At 35.6% G+C, this 17,661-nt stretch overlaps 1 protein-coding gene across 1 annotated transcript in view; it reads right to left on the reverse strand.

The window, feature by feature from the left end:
• The window catches only part of LOC148954494 (BRCA1-associated protein), a 74,053-nt gene that overhangs the window by 34,405 nt on the left and 21,987 nt on the right, over positions 1–17,661 (reverse strand). The window contains exons 5-6 of the mRNA XM_089087121.1: positions 16,376–16,565; positions 6,613–6,875 (exon numbers count right to left, since the gene is read on the reverse strand). Coding sequence (XP_088943247.1) covers positions 6,613–6,875; positions 16,376–16,565 — 453 coding nt within the window. The remainder of the gene's footprint in view (positions 1–6,612; positions 6,876–16,375; positions 16,566–17,661) is intronic.

Raw genomic sequence — 17,661 nt, forward strand, 5'->3', positions numbered from 1 at the left:
ATTTATAAGCTCAATCTTGGATTACCTTTAATAGATGCTTGTAATATTCGTAGACTTGGATACTTGTAATGTAGACTATAAAAGTAGCAATATTCCTACTTCTCATTTATAAGCTCAATCTTGGATTACCTTTAATAGATGCTTGTAATATTCGTAAATATGGATACTTTAATGTAGACTACAAAAGTGGCAGTATTCCTTCTTCTCATCTATAAGCTCAATCTTGGATTACCTTTAATAGATGCTTGTAATATTCGTAGACTTGGATACTTTTAATGTAGACTAGAAAAGTGGCAGTATTCCTTCTTCTCATCTATAAGCTCAATCTTGGATTCAACTTCAAGCGTCTCATAAATTCAAAACAAAATCGTTTCTAACGGAAGCAATAAACGAAGTTGAAACTTGAAACGAAGAAAAATTATTGTTTAGCAGCCTATGCAAGGTATATCTATAAAAAAGTTACTTTTGCATAATCGGTTTATTGACAGTAATTTTGTAGATATTTGCTGCACAGATTACGAAACAGCAGTTTCTACTCGTTTGAACTTCAACTTCGCTCTTTATTTCCATCAAAAAACTTTTTTTTTCAGTTTAATTTTTGTTCATTTTATTAAAAATAATTATAAAAACATGAATAAAAAAAAAATCACTATTTGTAGTAGTTTGAAAAAAAAGGAGTGAACAAGACGAAGCTTGTTACCGCGCTGAAGGTCGGGGTTATTAAAGCCGTCTCACTATTTTAGTACGTCTGAAGCTCGCGTTCAAAGGAAAAATACAGGCTTTCTTCCACCGTCCGTGTGTTAGCTAACAAAGTTTGTAGTTATCAATTTTCAGAAATTTATTAATCTGGCGGAAAAGGCAAAATACAAGGTCAGACGCAAAAAAAAATCAGCACTGCAAAATAGTTTAGCTATGCAGTGCTACCTGAATATTTAAAAAAATAGTCCCTGAATTTTCTTGTAAGAAACCAAAAGAGATTTTGCTACTGAGAAATATTAGAAGAAACCAGTCTCCTTTTTCTCCAACGACGATTGGATCTCGTCGACGATAGGGATTGGAGAGAACAAAGCAAAAAAATAATCACAATAATGCGAGACAAGAGAATCACTCACGATAGTAGCCTAGGTCTTTATCCAAGTATTAGCCGGGGGGGCTGGGATAAAGTTAAACTGGAACAGACCTACAAAATCCTATAAACATAAGTTTTCCATTTGTAATGCAGTAATAAATTTGTAATTAAAGTGTTTAGTTAGAAGTGGGATATTGCGTCAAAATTAGCAAAAGTCAGAAGGCCATTGTACCAATGAACCCGCATATCCTTTATTCTTGGCAAAGAAAAAGTATGTCAAAACAATCAACCTGTCTGTTAAATGCAATAGTCCCCCTCCAACCAATAAAAAATTTGGCGAGATCTATAGCTACAAATGTGACGAGAAATAGAATTGAAAGAGAAATTACAAACGGTATATTTAACAACATCTTAACTTGAGTAATAAACTTGGATATAGAACTCGTTCAGAGAGAATACCTTCAATAACTGAGTTAAAAATACTAACGTTGTTTTAACTTGAAAGTTGAGGTTAATTAGTCTTTTTTTCTGTTATCCCGGGGGAAAAAGGCAAAAGTGTTAGCTAAAAAAAATTGCCAGGGTGGAAATTAGAAAAAAAAGCTCGAGAAAACAGAATTTTGCCTAGCTTACTAAGCTAGCTTCATCCCTGAAGCTATTTGTAAGAAACAAAGAAATCGCGCCTTTCTCTCTACGATTTTACGATTCTTCTCAAAAGGGACGCTATCTCTCTACGATTTCCCAGTAGAGTGCTAGCGCTCGGCACAAAAAGGGCTACATAAGTGCTACCCATGGAAAATCACAATGGCCTTTGTTTTTCAAGGTGAAGGGCAGTAGCCGGCCAGTCAACAGACATTACGGTGGCGATTTCAACGGTAAACGTTTTATTTCAATTTGTCAAAAAATCATACTTAGGGGTTTTAGACAATTATCAAAATTGTTTTCATAATTGCAAATCACTGTATTGAATCAGCATATAAGTTGCATTTCTAAGTGAACGTCAACTGAGAACTTTGTTTCACTCCACAGTTTCTACAGAAACATGCTGAAAACTATTTTTGATAGTACGGAACGCGGTTTGTTCTTTACTAGGTAGTTGCTAATATTGGAGCCTTGATGTAAAATTGTAAACCTCTAATAGTTTTGGGTGTTCTACAAATATACTTTTAATGGTGTTATTCTTATATTTCCAAGCTTTCTTCCCTCTTGAAATGGCATAAAAATGTCATCTTTGGCACCGCATGGCACTTTCGTCTGGCGCTAAAATAATATATATATATATATATATATATATATATATATATATATATATATATATATATATATATATATATATATATATATATATATATATATACTCGTAATATAAACCTTAGCTTTCGAATAAACCACTCATCACCTCTCTATTATCTTCTATTAGGAGCATGTTATACTTGGAAAAAAAAGTGTCCATTGATTCTCAAGGTTTTCAAGATGGGGGGACAGTAAACATACTGCATAGGGTAGTCGGCAAAAACAAATTCAATTGTGTACTTTTTATTTTGATTAATTAAAAAAAACTTTCCGAGAAAGAAGTTTTTCAAAGAGAAGTAAAGACCATATTAAATTTAAGATCAGAATAAATAAACTCTACAATAAATCAAGCTCAAAACGACCAAAAATTACTATTAAAGAATAAATGAAACCAAAAACGAATAGAAATTAAATAAACAATAATATCAAAAAACCTACAAGAGGTACTATTATAAATGAGTACATAAACCTGAAAACAAGTAAGACTTAAATTGAAAATGCGACTAAAGTTTAAAACGAACCAAAATATTTTGCTATTGAAGCATAAATGAAACCAAAACAAAACAGAAATTAAATAAACAACGGTAGCAAACAAACATACAATAAGTACTAATATAAATGAATAAATAAATCTTAAAACGAGTGAAACTTAAATTGAATATGCAAATAAAGCTTGAAACGAACAAAATCCCTACAAACAAGAGTTTGGATGCTGCTTCCTTCTCTCACTACAAAAGCCTAAAACCTACTGCGTCATTAGCGCTTTACTGAAAACGAATTATATTACAAATATTTCTTTGTACTTATAACAACACTGAAAATAAACATAGAAATTATAGTAAAATTCGATTTTGAATTGATGAGCATTCAACAGTTAATGTCAGTATATATCAAATGTTCAGTTTAATCAGAACAAAATCCCTACAAACAAGAGTTTGGATACTGTTCCCTTCCCTAACTGTAAAAGTCTAAAGCCTACTGCGTCATTGGCGCTTCACTGAAAACGAATTATATTACATATATTTTTCTTTTCCAGTTATTACAGCTTTGAAAGTGAAAATAAAATATTACAGTGAAATTAAACAATAATATCATTATATATCAAATATTCTGTTTGATTTTATTTGTACTTTCCAAGACTGTTCAAGACACGTATAGTTTTCAGTAATGCGTCAATGACGCAGTAGGTTTTAGACTTTTACAGGGAGAGAAGGAGGCAGTACACAAACTCTTGTTTGCAGGTTTGCAGGATATTTCTTCGTTTCAAGCTTTATTTGCATATTCAATTTAAGTCTCACTTGTTTTAGATTTATTCATTCATTTACATTAGTGCCTAAGTACCTATTGTATGTTTGTTTGCTATGGTTGTTTATTTAATTTCTGTTCGTTTTGGGTTTCATTTATACTTCAATAGCAAAATATTTTCATCCGTTTTAAGCTTGATTTGCATATTCAATGGAAGCTTTACTCGTTTTAAAATTTAATTGTTCATTTATATTAGTACCTGTTGTATCTTTTTTCTCTATGATTGTTTATTTAATTTCTATTCGTTTTGGGTTTCGTTTATTCTTTAATAGTAATTTTTGGTCGTTTTGAGATTTATTTATTGTAGATTTTTATTTCTTCTGGTCTTATGTTTAATATGGCCTCTACTTTTATTATATATGTTAAATTGGCTAAGTAAAGGCATTACAGATTAAAAGCTAAGCTTATAGACGAAAAAATTTTTACAGTCTGTCACTTTTATAGCTTGCCACTATGACATTATTCATCCAGCCAAATATACAAAATCATTTGCAGCTGTTCTATGTACGAAATACAAAGAACCAACCCCTGCCTTTGGTACCGAAAGTAAAAAGATGCGTTTTTGTAAGAAACTGTCTAACAAGAGAAATATCTCACTTGGCACTATTTAAGAAATTATGCCTATTTTTCTTATTCCCTAAAATAAAAATTCTATTCTCTAAAATAAAAATTTACAACTAAGAACTTCTTTCTAAGAATTTCCAAAAAGAGCCTCTTCTAGAAATACCTCAGTTATGAAATAAAATCAGAGGCAATGCTATAGCGTTGCCTATAGTAAAGGCCATAAGGCTTCAATGTTTATTATTTTTTCCCCAGGGGCACTTCATATGGAAAGGGTGATCGTATAAACTTCTGAGAAGGCTCATTCGATTTGAAATTGGAAGTTCTAGTGTCTTTTTTCAAAGTCAAAAGTAATCGGAGGGCAACTAGCCCCCTCTATCACGCTTTTTTCCCTAAATGCATCTGTTGAAAAACTCCGAGGTCGAAACAACCACTCAGAGCCCGGGGGTAGGCGTTGTAATTTATGCCCTGGGGGCAAATATGGTTCTTAGGGGTCCTCTTATAAACTTCAGAGAAGGCTGATTTCAAAGGTGATTGAAAGTTCTAGTTCCCTTTTTAAGGGTCAAAAGACATCAGAAGGAAATTACAGGTAATTACAATCTACTGCAATTGAGTTTTCTCACTATCAGCCAATGAAAACCTGTCTCCTTAAAAAAGAATCGTTTTCATTGCCTCTCAGTGACGAAATATCAATTGCAGTCGATTTCAATGAGCTAAATGGAACCCGGGGAATATATTAAACAAAAGATAAGATATCTTGTGTGCTATTTAACCTATGCTATAGTCAAATTTTGGTTCTCATGAATATTAAGCATTTGTTCATGCAAAAATCATTTCTGTTTTATAACTGGTCGACCCAGCGAACAGCTCAGTGTGGACAAATATACTACTACTATCACTAAAAACTCACCGCAGCACCAAGCCGCCTGAGGCCAACACAGCTACGCACGCTCCTCCTCCATCCCAATCTATTCAAAGCCTCCCTCTTTACACCCTCCCAGGAAGTTATGAACTGCTTTCTGTGTAGCCCTAGACGGTTGGTCGAAAAGGACACTCAATGTGGACAATATACGCGTTAATATATATTACACCTAAAACCACAAGGGATTTCGTGAGTTCCTTACGCTTTTTTTTCTTTGCAAGCAATTCAGGCGAAAAGGTTGAAGGCAATTATCGCGGGAAATAAACGTATCAAGTTGTACGAATGAGTGCAAAAAAAGACTTGGTGACAAGTCTGCATTACGTTTGCATAAGTGTCCAATTTTTTATTTTTTTAAATAATACATCGATGGTGCTGACCCAATAAAGATTTTGATTTCAGCTTGGTGGTAATACAGGGCTCAGAGTTCGGACTCAGCTGCAGCAGCATACTGCAGGGCCTGAAGGAAGGACCCAGCAGCCAACAACTGTCGTTAATCAAATACATACATACATAGCCACTAATGATGTCTGATGACACTATAACGATGTCATAGATAAGCAAAATTACCGGTATTGACAAAGGATGGGTTGGAATTTCTTTTCTTTTTTTTGTCAAATGTACCAATACAGCGATACATCGTAGATAAATCATTGGACATAATCATGAAAATTCTGTTTCAGCGCATGCAACTACCATCTCTAACAGAAAACAAGTTGGTGATTTAAGGCTTAGACCTGCCTAGTTTAGGGTAGCTTCTTTGACTCTTTCCAAACCAAGGCACATCGATTGTTCCTTCGAGATATAATAATTTACAAAGCACAACCGACGGCTTTGTTCTTCGTGTCTTAAAAATCCATGAATCCTCATTAATCCAATTTAACCTTACTAATTCTTATTAATCTTTATTAATCCTTATTAATTCTAATCCAGAATTGATTTAATATTCATTAACTCGCTAATGTTTTTTTTTATTTAATAGTCCAAAACAATGAAGTTTAATGATCCATTAGTGACAAATCATAAGACACAAAAAAGTGAGTTCTCTTTCAGCACATTCAATCTGAGACAGATTCTGCCAAGCAGCTTTGGAATTTTTTTTTTGCTTGTAAGAAACTTATCTCGAAGCGTGAATCTTCAAAAGAAAATTGGTCGTCTCTATTGACAGAATTATGCTTCGGTTTGTAGGAATTCATTTGTAAGGAATATTTCTTTTCCATAGCAGTAGTAGAAGCTAAAGTTTCGACTGACTTTTAGGTGACAAGATATATTCTCTGAAACAAAGGAGCAAAAATTTACCTGTTCAGAAAGCGACAGGTTCCTCAATCAGTAACCGTTATTGAAAATTTTAGTCTTATGGACATAATACAAGCAATTTTATCTGCTTATTTTAAATACCAGATTTATTCCATACACCGAGAAATTTACCTCAAATATTCGTTAGTAAAATACAATCTTTAACATTTACCTAGTGTCTTCCCATTGAGCCAAACACGCAGCATGAAAGCTATGATTGCATAAAATTGTAAGAATACCGTCAACACTTTCATCCATTCTCTCAAGACAAACAGGACAGGTGGGTAGTTCAGTGCAACCGCCAAGAGGTAGGCTTGCTCCTTCACAAGACTTCTGTACCTCAACTCGAGCAATGTAGACAAGATGACAGATGTTTGTTTCGAATGTATTGAAGGCGGTTCCATTGAAGGCGTCGTAAAATTGATTGGCGCTTTCCTAAAGAAGCAAAACAATGAAACCTTTCAAATTTAAGCTGCTAACTGGAGCCCCGTTCCCTGGTGTCTTTGGTCATCCTCCCCCCCCCTCAAAAAAAAATCATCCGACTCGTAAAAATGTAAACAAAATTTTGTTTATATGCTCGTGAGCATATAAACAAAATGGGCACGGCCCCTTTTGCATTTCGTTTTACATGACGTCATCACAAATGCATTTTCTAAATTGATAGATAAAATGATTAATGACATCATCAAAGCTAAATACCATACGTCATAAATGACGTCACTTCTTGCTTATAAGTGACGGTTTCCCATGATTTTCTTTAGTTCATGAATATCAAGTTATTGCAAAGCAAACTATCTATCATGTCAAATAAAGTTATTAGCAAAACTGAAATGTTTGGGAAGGAAAAAAATGTAAGGTGTCATGTAGGAGAGAAGAGAGCAGTAGTGAAGAAGATGAATGTCTTTAAATCTACTAGAATTTCTGAAGTGGGACCTGACGCTAAGACAGCGGACAGACAGCAAAATTACAGTTCAGGTCAGATGGACAAAAAGGTCATCATTTTTTCAAAAATCGAAAAGATGGCTGGTAGCAAACAGATTGATCCGTTTGAAAAATTAGACAAAGAGATTGCCACTATTGCCAAAATGCTATCCATGTTTTATAAATCCCCAGAATTGAAGAAAAGCTCCAGATTACGGATGGAAATAATGGTTTCAATAAGACAGGCAAACTCACTTACGGAAAAACTGAAAGGTTACCAAAGCCAAATTGGGAAACGTCATTTAGATGGAATCTTATCCAGCTTTTATTTTCAAGTGAACAAGCTGAGTTCAACAATAGACAAATTGAAAAAAGAAGTGGAAAATATACAAGAAATAGAATGCATTACAACAATAAACCTTTTTCAATCCAAGCAAACGACGATTGAGCCTAAAAAGGTATATAATATCCCGAAAGAGACTGCTGGAACTGACCTGAGTTTCAAAACTAGGATTGATAATATTCTGAGGCTATTATCAACGTTTCGTGATTCACAAGAAGAAAAAATGAACAAGTTGATATCGGACATAGGACGTCTCAAGAGCGGAATGACCCTGGAAGAGCCTTCTTTGAATGGTGAACAAGATGCGAGTGGGAGCCCCTCAAATTCAAAAAAACACAAAAGGAATATTTCAGGTAAAATACGGAAAAAATCTGTCCAAGGCTCATCATCAGATAGTTGGTGGAGGCGTGGTCCAAACCCAAACTCAGAAAAAGATCCTCCATCCAGTGATGAAAAAGGTGCCGGAGCCAACACTTCCGATGCAGAAAACCAGGTAAAAATACATATTGTCACAAAAAAAGACAGTTTAATGGAAAAATCCATCGTTGACGAAAATAACGCAGACAAAATCGCAGCTACCAATGTGTATGTGCCACCGCACAGAAGAGGTGCGAACTACAAAAAGAAGAGCCTCGTTCTGGTCCCATAATATTGTAATTAGGCAGCCAAGAGGGCCAGATGGAACTAATGGTTTTAAAAAATAGTATTTTGAAAACTTCCATCAAACATTTGATGGCGTTGATGACAGGAGATAATCTCCACAACGATATTCTGTCTGATAAATTAGTACCAGTTAAATTTTTTGTTCCTTTATTTGTGTTGAAATGTATTTAATATATGTATAAAGAACCCCAATGTTGTAAATTATAGTAGTAATGAGTGGTAGAAACAGCGAGACATATAAGAGTTGCAAGATCAGATGTGAGATAACCGAAAGAAGCAAGTTTCTCGGTAAAACTCAAGACAGTTCTTCGGTGCTTAGGTTGGACCCCTTAGCAGTGATGTCAATTGACGAAAATTTATGGAAGAGCACAAACATGTTCAAAATCAAGGGGTGTCTAATCTAATTGATTTCGTTTTTTTTTTTTTCAGTTAAAATTTCAGAAATAACATTTTTCAATGAAAATTCTAAAAGAAAGTATATTCCAAAATCTGTGGGGAGCGGGAGGGGGACAAAAAAATCTTGAGAGGTGCCCTCCTTATTCACTGCCAAATTGACACCATTGACTAGGTAAATATCAGAACAACAAATATCATTAAAGGCAAAACATTCAAGGGGGGTTGGGCGCATAAAAAACTTAAAAGTAAGAATTAATGACGAAAACAAAAATATATGGAATTTTCGAAAAAGAGCACGATAACCCTCGCAAACAGCGGATGATCGAAATCAAAAGCATACCAATTGATAGGTCTGAAAGTTTTTCCTAGTCTCTAATTTTCTAAACATTTGAAAGAATTGGATTTAAAAGGAGACAAATCTAACGAAAAGTAGAGTTACATTAAAATAAGAAAACTGAAATAATTGTCACGGAAACGTATATATCAGAAAAAAAAAATTTCAGAAGCTTCACTAGTATTTTTTAAAATTGCGTCGATATTTTGAACTAAAATCAAATTACCATCAAGCCACTGGCCAATTGGAGACAAAGCCAAGACAGGTAGTCTGAGTGAGAGGCAAAGCTGGCATAAACCTTTTTCAAGATTGTATAGAAAACCATGTCATTTTCACTTGTTGTTAGATTTGTCTAGCATCCAATCATCCATCCATACTAGGGTAGAACTAAGGTAGATAGCCATAGAACTAAGGGGTGATCAAGATTTTTGGTTTGACTCATGACGGACAAAGTCGACTTAACTTGTATGTAAAAATGGGGAACTAAATTTGCTTGGACTCACAGGCGAACAAGTGACATAAGCCTAATAGGCTTGCCCGCTTAGAGTCTCAGGCAGACTACCGTGTTTTAGGATTGGCACATGACAAGTCCTCTGGACACACAGGTGAACGTGTAGACCTACGGCTTGGAAAACGGCGGGAGAAGCTATGACTCCAATTGGACAAATACTTCTGTGTTAGCTTTTTGAGATGCACGGCCGCCTAGAGTCTCAGGCAGGTTGACCCAATTTTAGAATTGACAGATGACCGTTAAGTCGCCTGGAAATGTAGGCAAAAAAGCACCCAGTCCAAAGCCTAATAGGGCTCGCCCGCCTGCCTGGAGTGTCGGGCCAGTTTTGATTGTGTATTTTGATTTTTTTTTTGTACCCCCCCCCCCCTAAAAAAAAGAATCCTTGTTGCGGCCTCGATGTTACTTATATCATATGTTATTCTAATTGTTTTTATTGATTTGTAATCTTATATTTATATCTAGTTATATTTTTCTACTTGTTTTTTAGTCAGTTCTAAGAACTGCTAATTCTTATTTATTCATTACTAACCTTTTTCTTACTTTGTCCAGACATCGGTGTCAAGACAATTTCATTTAGGACCAATCAAAAAATCTTATGAAAAAGAGGCATGATTGTTCAAAAATATTTTTACCTTAGAATTTGGTCTTTACCTCGGCAGGGTTGTGAATTCAGCTTTAAAAAATCAAACTACTTTTAAAAACAAACCCCAAAAAGACAACAAAGAATATTATATTTCTAGCTTTAATTATATCATATTAGCCATCCAGTTGCATCTTAGTTGCGACAGATTCGATTTTCACTAATAGTTGCGGTTTGTGTTTTCTTGTCATTAAGACATTGCATTATTGAAAACAGGCTTTTAAAGGAATATGCCACTTAAGTACCTGGCGGCTCTCACGTGAAGAATTTTCCATGAACTACTGAAACGACAATCCTACCCGTTCAACCCTATCCGTCAGTTACACTTCAAATGTCGACTTTTACTGAAAATAACTAACCACCCAAACTTGTCGAAACCTACGTGACCAGAACATTGAAATGAAGATGATGCTGATGCTCCTTCAAGCGTCCTATTGTAGGCTAATAAAAAAAAGTATCCCTGGTGTAACGATGAATACAGAACAGCGTGGGCGTTACCAGCACAGGCAGACCGTAACTTGGGGCTATATTCTGATAGATTTAGAAATAGAAGTCACAGCCAATGGTTGAATGGAACATGGCCCGTAGTCCATTCTACTTTGGATCAAGTATTGACAAGAAGAAGTCCTCCTCGTGACCAAGCCTTACAGTGCTAAGGATTGTTACCAAATTCGATATAGAAAAGGCAAAAAATTTTGTCAACAAAAAATCTCCGCGATATTCCCATTTTTCCTCTTACTTAATTTTTTCTTCTTACAAAACCTTGTCCACTGTAAATTGAATCTCTCGTCAATGGATTGCAACTGTTTCTAATAAATACTAGCGATATTTCCCCAAAAATTTATTGGCTTCTGAATAACTTGGCGGATTTCTATTTTTACGGTGGGATTTCATAATTAAAAAAAAAAATCATAAACTCTAAAGTCAGAACGGTAATTTCAGGCTCTTGCTGTTGTTAACAGGAAGAAACGCTTGTAATAGATACCACATTATATAGGAAAATCATTGAAAATACGCCTTTGTAAAACAAACACTTCTGACATTGGGTTTAAAACCCAAAGTTTTTTTAGAGAGACGCCGAAAGTATTCACGATCCCCCTCCCCTACTTCGTGTTCCATTCGACTTTCAGTCTTATCCACCTGCATACCCGATACAGAGCAGTATACCTCAAGAATCCATCCCTCGAAACAATCCTCCGACCCAAGTACTTACGCGTGCCCAGTCAACCCAACCCCCACAATCCCTTTACTCAATTCGGACCTTCCCCAAGCCCCCTACCTCACTCATATTCCTTCCAAAAATCCACTTCCCCTCCCTCCTCCTCCCCCACCTATCCATCTTCATCAACAGCCAATCAACAACCAGCCCCGTCCCTATTCTATTCCCCCTCCCCTTTACCCCATTCCCTGCAGAAGGAGAAAATTGTAGGTTACTTCAGTTTAAATAATCCTGTTGCTGCTCCAGTCGCGATAGGGGACAAGAAATTCCAAAATAAACCTTTTTCCCGGGAGTTTCACGACAAACGTTACGTATTTCTTTCCTTCTTTTACAGCAACGCCGAAAGTTTAAATCTAGTGAAATTTACTGAACTTCAGACAACGGCTCAAATGCTTGGCTCTTCCGTTATCTGTGTTTCCGAGGTCCACTGGCAAGATCTTAATTTATTTGAGGGTTCCTAACTTTTCTTCTTTTGTTAAACTTCAGCCTGATGACCATCCTCTTGGGGAAAAAGGAGGTGGAATTATGACACTCGTGCACGAGGATTTTAAACCTTAGCTGTTAAATATACTTTTTCTTGAAGATAATGAAGAAATTATTTGGGTCAAAGCCCAGCGTAAGCGACTCCCTAGACCGCTCTCTGCCCTAGCAGTATGCGTTTTCTATTATTCACCTGATCAGCCCGCTGCGGCAAGAAAGGCTTTTGGGGAGAAGCTGCAGGAATCGACAAATTACGTCCAGAGAACTCACCCGTATTTTGGAGTAGTAATGCTAGGAGATGCTAACGAACTCAATAGCAAATCGCTGGCCAGGTCACTTAACCTTAAAACTGTAGTCAATTTCCCAACAACTAAGGGGAGTACTTATATGGATGTAATTCTGACAAATCTTTCAGAATTTTACCAGAATCCAAGTAAACTAGCATCACTTGGTGGAAGTTATCATTATATGCTACAGTGGAACCCCTTGGAAAAAGTAAAAATTAAACATTCAGTAACCGAAGTTACTTCAAGGCCGATCACTGACCATGGTCTGCTGCAATTCGGTGACTGGATAACGGGAGAAAACTGGGTCGCGGTCTCTTCAGCTAAAGACTTGCATTCCCAAGTAGAAGAATTCCATAATAAGGTAAATTCAAAATTTCTGGAGTGCTTTCCCGAACGTAAGACTAAATTATGTTCCAGTGATAAACCATAAGTAAATTCAAAAATAAAGCGACTGATAAAACATAAATTGCACCTAATACGAAAAGGTCAAGATAACCAAGCAAAACAGCTGGCAAACCAAATAAAATGGAAAATCAAAGAGGCGCAAGCAAATTATTATGAAAATGAATCTTTTGGAGTCCAAGCCTTCGCAGTTCTTCAGTAAAGTAAAAAGTCTAATGGGTGAAAGTTCTCAACCAGTTGACTTCATGAACTAGGAGCCTCTATAGAAAACTGCAATTGATTTAAATGCCCATTTTGCTTCAATTGTGCAGTCTTACCTCCCTCTTCCACCTGAGGATCCTCCAGTAAATTTAACTACTTCTTCAGATGACAATTTAATTGCTGATATTTCATCGGCAATTATAATCCGTAAACTCTCTTCGTAAAAAAGAACTTCCGTTGCCCCTTTTGACATTCCAGTTGCTCTCATTAAAGCATTTGCTAAAGAATTATCATTTCCCCTTCAGATAATTTTTAATAATACAACAAAAACAGGATATTTTCCAAAGAAATGGAAGAAAGGGTTTATTACCCCCATTCCAAAGAAAGGAGCAGCTAATGACTTCTCTGGTGTCCGGCCGATCACAGTGGCCGTCAGTTTTTAGCAGAATATACGAAAGCTTTTTTGCCGCATGGCTGAAAAAATATCTTCTGAAAGTAACTGATCGAAAGCAATTTGGTAACATCCCTAAGTGTTCGACAGTTCATTACCTCGTTAATTTAATTGATTTTATTATAAAACACCTGGATGAACCTGGAAAATGGATAAATTTAATTGCAATTGATTTTAGAAAAGCATTTGACCTTGTTGATCACAAAATCCTTTTAGAAAAAATGACTGAAAAAAATATACCCAGCTTTATTATTAAATCATCAAGAGCTTCTTAACAAATACAGAGCAAACTGTAAAGCATAAAGACCAATTTTCCACTTCTCTGAGTTTTTTTTTGAAATTCCCCAAGGAACTGTGATCGGGCCGCTGGACTTCCTCCTCATGATAAATGAAATTGCTGCTGGGCTGGAGGACAGATGGAAATACGTTGACGACTTGTCCTTAACGGAAGTCGTATCTGAGGATTTCAAGAGCAATGCTGCTGGTTTCATCGACAAAGTTACCTCAGAGGCGGCTGAACTAAACATGGTCGTGAATAAAGACAGGTGCTCGGTCACGATATTTTCTTTTCTTCGGAAAACTCAACCGTCTTTCGAACCTCCTATCGCTTCCGAGCTAATAAGTCATAAAATAACTTTACTTGGTGTGGTGATATCTTCTGACCTCTCACGGCGGGAGAACACCAAGACAATTGTAAAAAAGCTAACGGCGCAATCCAAATGCTAAAAACACTGAAAAATTTCGTGTTTCTAAGGACAGTTTGAAACTAATATTTCGCACTTTCATCCGGGCCCTTAGTTGAATATGCTTGTCCGATTTGGCACTTTGCCCTTACCCAGGATGAAACTGATAAAATAGAACGAGTTCAGAAGAGATCACTGCAAATCATTTATGGCGGTTCCCCTCTACCTTACTCCTTTTCCCTCAAAGGATTTAAACTTGAATCCCTTTCTTCCCGCCGAGAAAAATTATGCCAAAGATTTGGCTCCTCCCTCCTCCAACATACTTTACTTTTACTTTCGGGGGGAACCACACGATGATCCATCCTGCCCGGCACCAATGGAAGATGGGATGACTGCCGTACTCCAACACGATCTGTCAGCAGCAGCCTCTTCTGCAATCTTCAGCCAGTTTTTATCCCAACGACGTCCGTGTCGTCGGAAGCCACCCCAAGGATCCAGGTCATTCTTGAATGTCTGCCAGAGATTCTTCTTTTGGCCACCTGGTCTCCTCCAACATCCCATCTACCGATCATTCCTTCCCCCGCCTTTTGTCCCTATAAGATCTCGTCCCCCCAGGGAAGTTGCTGAGAAGGTTCCAAAACTAACCCCAGTCGACTGTAACACCATGCGCTACAGTAAAAGCTTTGTGCCAACTTTAGTGAAATATTACAATGATCTGTAGTGAGTTTATTCTTTAATTTACTCTATCCGGACAAAGCTGTGACTAGCAACTCTATTTTCATCTCAAGTGTTTTTATCAATTATTTTATTTGTTCTGACGAAGTTTTATCAGGCAACTTTATTTTGCTAATTATGACTAAGAGGTATCATATTTGGGCTCTGACCACGAGAGCTATGTCTTGTTTTTGGATTAAATAAATTTGAATTTGACTGTCAACAATGCCAGATTCGCCCAAGGATTCGCGTAAAATAATATGGAAATGGAAAGAAAGTAAAGATAATAGGGAAATAATAATAAGGAAAAAATAATAGGGGAATGTGGAAAAAAGATGGAGTGAAAATTCTTCATCTAATATAAATTAAAACGTTTGTGTTTTTAGCAGAGGAAAATACGAATGCTACAATCAATACAAATAAAGGAAAGGCATACACCTTTTTATTCTGAAGAAGCAATAGAAAAGTCAATTTGTATGCAACAGGTCCTTCAATCCCTCGTGTAGATTATATCCAATGATTTGGTGCCTTCATTATTGTATCCATCTCTTTCTGGTATCCGTAAAAACACCCGCACTGGTTACGCAAAGGTTGTTACAACCTGAGGAAAGTATAACAGACGAATCTGGCCATTTTTTTCAATTTTCTCTTATTCTGTCTATTGTGCTTCAGGTTCATTCCCAATTCTTTCTGGATAAATGTCATTTTCAAAAATTTTCCTGTATCTTCCACCTTGGATAAAGCTCTACATTTTCCGAGGAATAATTTACATTTTTCCAATATAATTTCAAAGGTTAGAGTATCTCTAACCTTTGAAATTATATTGGAAAAATGACATTTTTCCGTAGGCGTAGAAATCTCTCAGGTATGGCTTATTTGCGATTATACTCACTGCCGTTTGACCCGATTTTCTCATGATTATACCTTTTCCTCAGATACTTTGTTTAATTTTGTTACCCCACTATTACTTACTATTGTATTGTGTTAGTTATAAATAAATGAATTAATAAGCAAGTAAATCTAGTGTACCACATTAGAAGAGTTTTAGCTTAGAAATTAAAGTGCTCAAAAGCATTCACTAAAGATAATCTCCCGATTTTTGGGCACACAATTTAAATAGCCTTATTTCCCTCTGAAAACTATTCTTAAATTGTGCCCGTGGTGGCACAGTGGATCGATCTCTGGATGACAATACGGGGCCAAGAGTTCTTCCACATTTACACTAAAAAAAAACTATTTTTGGAATATAAAGAAGTTAGTACTGCTGAGAGGAGACATTGTGAGATAAAAAAAAATTAAAAACATTGCCTAATGAAGCAAAAAAGAACATTACCTAATGAATCAAAAAAAAAATAACAAGGAAAATTGTTTTATTATTGCTAGAGTTGCTTTGAATCTATTGCTCTATGTTCATTTGGATCTCAAATGAATTTTAATACACAGTGGATAAATTATATCATTGAAACCTGTTTTTTTATAATAAATAGTTAGTGATAGATTAGTAAGTAGATTACAGGGTACAAACCATGTATACACATATACCTTTTATATATACCCTTTAAGCAAACTTCTGATAAGCGCAGCAATCTAATAAAAACGTTTTTACAAATTTAAGAATTTGCCAACCTAGTTATAGGACAAGAAAACAACTCTTTTAAAGCTACAGAATGTACAAAAGAAACCAGTTTACCTGACACTTAAATTTGAGTAAAGCCATATACTGATTAGGAGTGCCATCTTTTATTATTTTTATATGTTCCATAGCTGATCGACAGGGTGCGATGAACTGTAATAAGTCTTGACAGCTTACAGTAGCTGGAATAGCCAGAATACAAATCATCTCACTTTTTGGGACATAAGGATCCAGCGACGTCATGTGGCTGTAAAATTAATATATAGTATTTATATAGTATTTATTTAATATTGTAAAATTATTATACACAAAAAAACCTTAGCCGTTACGCAGCCAAACATTTTACTTATTAATTGTGTAATCAGGGGCCATTACTGAGGGTAGGTCTTGGCCACCATTAATATTGTCCAGGGTATTTAGAAGATAGATGGCAACATTTACAAAGGAACTAAACTGTACCGATGTAGTTTATTTCTTTTAAAAATGCTAATAAGAACAACTCTAACTCGTGCTACGGTAACTAGCCAAGTAAATGGGTAATTAACACCGCCGTGTAGCATAGACATATTCTTTAAGCATGAAGAAATGCCTGGCAAGACCATTTAAAATATCAGGACCACCAAGAACCTATATAATTTTTCTGTTGTTAAGAAATGGGTATGTTAATAGTATTAAGAATCTGCGCGGTTTATTCATGTTGGTATAACCCATCGTGAGGGTTCTATTTGTTGCAGTCAAGTCCCCAGTTATGATCCACTTGTAAATGTGATTCTCAATATTTTCGAGAAAACAACCGACTTCTTATCATGAAGTAGATATGTATTAATAATCACCGAATGACTGTTAGCAACTGCATTGATAAAAGGATATCAATAGGAGAGGACATTTTCAGAGATGAAAAGGCTACTAAATGAACTATTCTGCTATAAAGTTTCAATATAAAGGGCTATTTTCAATTTCACAGCCATTGATTCTGTCTTCTCTTGCTCTTTCTTCAAACGAAATAAATTTGAGGTATACCGATAAATAACATTACCAATGTAAATAGGACTTGCTTATCGACTTTTTTCACACAAACTAGGAAACAGAGAAGTTCACAACTTTTTCATTTTTCAATGTTACCGCTCAATGTCTATCCCCTAAAGGTTAGTGTCTGAAAACGATATGTGTGAATTCTGTATTCACTTTACTGAAAACGAGAAACATTTTAAGCTGTGCTCCATTTTTTAACTTACTAAAAAACTTTTTTCTGATATTTACGTTTCTGGGACAATTAATTCAAATTTCTTATTTTAATGTAACTCTACTTTTCATTAGTTTTGTCTCCTTTTAAATCCAATCCT

Source organism: Artemia sp. Qi Xiang Cuo, chromosome 3 (assembly GCF_049724085.1).
Source record: "Artemia sp. Qi Xiang Cuo chromosome 3, ASM4972408v1, whole genome shotgun sequence".
Classification (NCBI taxonomy): Eukaryota; Metazoa; Arthropoda; class Branchiopoda; order Anostraca; family Artemiidae; genus Artemia; species Artemia sp. Qi Xiang Cuo.